The following is a 4,906-nucleotide window of genomic DNA, read 5'->3' as shown; positions in this document are numbered from 1 at the left end:
TGATATTTAGGAGTAAAATTTTAGAATTAAGTAGTAAACTTTATAATATAATCAGCTACAACTTCTATACAATATTATTGAATATTGTATTAAATCAAAATTTAATTTATCGATTATCGAATTATTAAACTAAAATTTAAAAATACAATATTAACATTTACTTTTAACTATCAATTACTGAATTATTGAATTTAAAATTTAAAAATATCGAACTACCACTCTTACGTGTCAATGACTTAGTAGCACAAGAACACGATAAAAGTAAATTGTGAGATGGTTTATAGTACAAAAATTTCATGGACCATTGTTAGTGTTGCTCTTGTTTGAAACGTGATTGAATTAGAATATTGAATATTGGGGTACTCTTTTTTTTTAATTATTACTATTATTGGATTACTATATTGAGAGTAACTTTTTTTTTTTTAAAAAAAAAAGAAGCTTACTTTATCTCTTGTAGTCTATAAATTACAGAGAAGGAGAAAACCAACATTTTCCTAAAAGGGATTGTTTCTTGTCAACAAACATATCTAACACCAGATCATCTAAAGGTGAATTATATTCCATAAAAGTAATATAGTATTTAGAGAGTATAATTAGAAAGTAAGTTATTTATATATAATTAAGAAATATTATATATATATATATATATATATAAAATTTATCATCTATGTATTAAAAGTAAATTATATATGTATTATAAAAATATTATATTTATTTTGATGAAAAAAATATTACATTATGTATTGAAAACAAATTATGCATGTATATAAATATATTACACTATACATAAAAGTTAATGCATGCTTATAGAGTGTCTTAAAATGTATTCGACTTCATTTTGTAAAAAAAAAATGCACTACGTATTAAAACTGATTATACATGGAATATAGATGTATTAAAATTATGTATTTAGTTTACATTTTAGAAATTCACATAACTTGTTACGAGACCGTATAATTTTATGCTGAATAAAAAAGAAATAATTAATACATGAATAACTAAAACCTCCGTTAGCAATATCTACATAAATAATACTTAAACTTCTTAATAACTAATTCATATGTTACTAAACCAACTACCAAACGATTCCTTAGAGTTGTTTGATAGTTGATTTGAAGGTAGTCAATATTGAATTCTACATAAGTAATACAAGGTTTGACAAGTTAGAAAATAATTATCAGGTATAAAATTAATATGATGTTTAGTTTGTAATTTAATAAGTTTGGATAACATATGATAGGAAAATCTAAAAATTAAATATTTCATGTAAAATAGAAAATGAAATAAGAAATTTTTGAATAATTAAACTCTATATAAAATAATATACAAAAATTCTCTCATAATTATTCTAAATATAATATATAATTATTTGACGATCAACGAAACCTACCATTCTAAATAAACTTTTAAACTCACAAACTGTCATCACTATACTGCTTGATGAACATTTGCTTTACTCAACATCATTGATAAATGTAGAATGATAACACAAATATTAAACACTCAGTAAAAATTATAATTTTTCATGAAAATCACAATTCGTTCGTAAAAATCACCACTAGTATCTAGTGATGTGTCATTATTGGAGCAACCTACCTCTTTTTCTCAATGTGGAAAAAGTGTTACAAGGTAGAGATGAATGTACACTCCTAGCCCCTAGGAAACTTGGTAGTACTATAATACCCCACTGGTCCATACATACATTCATTTGATTGGTTTTTGTCCAACCAAAACTTTTTTTGTCGTATTTGAAGAAACAAGATAGGATAAAATAGGAGACCCACACTAGGGAACAAAATGAAGAAAAAGGAAAACTCCACCACATGAAGAAAAAAAACACTTACTATTTATAATATCTAATCACACCATGGTCTAAGGTTTCAAAGGCATCTCTTCTTCTTGTCTAGTACACCTTGTCTGTGTTTTCCTCTCTTATATTGCCATTAAATTATTCCCTCTTATCCCTAATTAATTTTTTCGTTGTTTTTAATTATTTGTTTATTTTGATAAATAAAAAAAGAAAAGAGAAAAAGGTCTTAAATATATCTGAAATTTAACCGTTATTATTGTAATATACCAAATTTTGAAAAGGATTTTTTACCTCTGCATTATTTAATAGTGTATTTTAAAGATATATGTGTCCACGTAAACATCATAAATATTGCATAATTACAAATAGTAATGTGTCCATGTGGACACATATATACCTTTACAAATACACTATTAATAGTGCAAGAGGGTAAAAGGTCCTCCATAAAGTTTGATATCGTAAAGACAATTTCAATCAAAGTTGAAGTACTTTTCAGACTGTTTTCCCAAGAAAAATAATTTTTTTACCTATTATACCCTCAATTAATCACTTATAAAAATGTAGAATTTTTTGAAACTCTTAAGTTTTTAAATCATTAACTTCATAATTAATAAGGGTAAAATAATAAACTCTTTATGTCAATAATTGTTTTCTTAATAGGTTTGTCAATTCAAAAGTGGACAAGTAGTTAGAGACAGTATGTATTTAACATAAGACTTAAAATAAAAATTAAAAGGATTTTTAAAAAATTTATCATCTTAGTAAATATATGAAAAATATATCAAAATGTATTTTAATCTTGTAATCTAAAGCACTTGAAAAAAAAGAATTAAAAATTATCAAAAAATATATTTATTGTTAAATAGAGTAAAAAAACAATAAAACAAATAATTTGAACTTCAAAATATTTATTTTACATTTAATGAGATTATTTATAGACACATTAATATCTATGACTTATTCTAAACCACAAATTTAACAATAGCTTCATTTTAAACCAAACTAACTCATATAAATTGAGACGGAACGAGTGCACTACATGCACAAATGCCCTTTGTAATGGAACAAACGAATGAAAGAAGAACAAAACACAAGGCCATCCCTATCAATGGGTAGCATTAATAATAAGGGCAGAAGAAATTGGCCACAATTTAGTATTTTGATGTCACAACATAATGAAAGTGATAGGCAACACAAAGAAGATTCTTACTGTTCATTGTCCAAACAAAGTCTGTCAACACAAACATTAAATTAATTAAAACTTAGCTTACAAGAACTAACCAATAGGGTTTTAGATGAACGAAGACAAAACACTAGTACAGAAAAATAATCACTTTCTGTCTTCCAAATTTGATCCAAATGCCTAAATCACAAAAAAGATTAATATATTAAACATATTTCATTGTTGGAGATTCCTCAAAATGGGGCTGTTGATGTTCTATTGAGTGACTTCTTTTTTGGAAGTTGAGCACCAGCTGAAGAAGCTAAGCATAACTGACCACATGAAGAGAGAAAAAGATCAGTTTTTTTTATACTCCAATAGACTTGGAACTCGTTTAGATTTGAATTAAAAAAAATAGCTTTTAAGTCAAAAATAAAAAATTAAATTGAAATAACTTTTTAAATCAAAAAATAAAAAGTAATTAGAGATTTTGACTTATTTTTTAACTTACCAAATACTTCGTGACTTATTTTAAGTTATTTTTTCATATTTGTCAAATATTTTCAGAAGTCAAAAACCAACTGAAAAAGTAGATTTGATCGATTAAAAAACCACTAAAAACAGCATGTTTTGGCAAAAAGTAACCTGTTGCTGCTGCCTCTTGAGCCTGGCATTTTCTTCCATCAAATTAGCTATTTCCATCTCTAATTCATTCGTGTAAGCCTGCAAGTTATATGAAAAAAGAAAATCAGCAAAAACAAAAAATTCATTAGTTTGTACAGCCCCATTAGCACAATATCTCAATTACTACGTTTCAATCTCAAACAAGTTCGAGTCAACTATATGTCGTCACTCCATTTAAACTCATTATACCCTTTTCTTAAGGCCAAGAATTAATAATGTGACATGTTATGTTAAAAAAATCAAATAGTTACAAGGATAATGAAGTGTAGCTTTGGAGTAACTGTTGTTATTGCTAAGAATACTGCATTTTATGTATATTATAAGAAGAATATAAAAACTTTCCTGCTTTCGAGCGCGGGATCGAGCAGCAGACTCACGGTTCTTGATCATCCTCTTGTTTTTCAGGTCACGAGAATTATTACTATCTGATTCAGAATGTCTCTTTCTTCCTGGATCTGGTGAAGCCAATGCGCCATTCGAAATATGTTTTTGTTGAGTTTGTCTGATTGGGTTTAAGTTGCTAAAGAAATGAAATTCAGGGACAGAGTTCAATGTCAGCATGGTAACAGGGGGAGGAGGAACAGGGGAGCCATAAGCTGTTGTTACTGCTGCTGTTGAAGGGTCATTAGCAAAGGGTCTTGCCAGTAAATCTTGCAAAACCATACCACTTGTATTTTGTGCATCTCTAGAACATGAAAGATTAATGTCTTTCCATACTTCTTCCATGGTTTTACTATTTATACTTAGTATAGGATTTATTGGATGATTATAACTATAAGATGATGATGATGATGATGATTTTGAAGAGTTAGTTGCAAGGTTTTGGTGGTTGTGGTGATGTTCTTCACTACTTGATGACCACATAGTGGAACTCTCTTAAGAGTAAAGAGGATACTGTTTGTATTTACTCTTAACTTGTTTTTATGTAGTACTACAACTACTAGTGAATATATATTTTGCTTACTTCCTCCTCCGTTTCAAAAAGTATGATTTAGTTTGATTTGAAATGGAATTTCAGAAAAGAAAAAAGACTTTTAATTTTGTGGTTTTAAATTAAAATTATGTCAAATGTATCAAAATATCCTTCAATCTTGTGATCTTAAAACATGCAATGTGGAAATTTAAATTAAATTATTGCCAAAAAAGAAAAGAAATCGATCTTTTTTAAATTGACTAAAAAAAAATTCATTTTTTTTAAACAAAGGAAGTATGAGATATCTTGACAAATAAAGAGAGAGTATGAACAGTGG

The 4,906-nt window shown here is 27.0% G+C and overlaps 1 protein-coding gene across 1 annotated transcript; it reads right to left on the bottom strand.

Moving 5' to 3' along the window:
* Positions 1–2,990: 2,990 nt before the first annotated feature.
* Positions 2,991–4,595, bottom strand: LOC107010538 (protein FD-like). Its single transcript, XM_015209824.2, has 3 exons — positions 3,999–4,595; positions 3,618–3,695; positions 2,991–3,304 (listed from the first exon to the last, which is right to left on the bottom strand). Exons 1-3 carry the CDS (start codon positions 4,518–4,520, stop codon positions 3,227–3,229), a joined length of 678 nt encoding a protein of 225 aa, XP_015065310.1. The 5' UTR covers positions 4,521–4,595; the 3' UTR covers positions 2,991–3,226.
* Between the last annotated feature and the right edge of the window lie 311 nt (positions 4,596–4,906).

Source organism: Solanum pennellii, chromosome 2 (genome assembly GCF_001406875.1).
Source record: "Solanum pennellii chromosome 2, SPENNV200".
In the NCBI taxonomy this organism is placed as follows: domain Eukaryota; kingdom Viridiplantae; phylum Streptophyta; class Magnoliopsida; order Solanales; family Solanaceae; genus Solanum; species Solanum pennellii.
Note: the sequence above shows the minus strand (reverse complement) of the source record. Positions and strands in the feature narration are given on the sequence as shown.

Excerpts from the sequence above, each read along its gene's own strand:
- LOC107010538 (XM_015209824.2), bottom strand. The coding sequence starts at position 4,520 with ATGTGGTCATCAAGTAGTGAAGAACATCACCACAACCACCAAAACCTT. Across the intron at positions 3,696-3,998 it reads GATCCCGCGCTCGAAAGCAG|GCTTACACGAATGAATTAGA; the intron begins GAAAGTTTTTAT and ends TATAACTTGCAG. Across the intron at positions 3,305-3,617 it reads TCAAGAGGCAGCAGCAACAG|TTATGCTTAGCTTCTTCAGC; the intron begins GTTACTTTTTGC and ends TCATGTGGTCAG.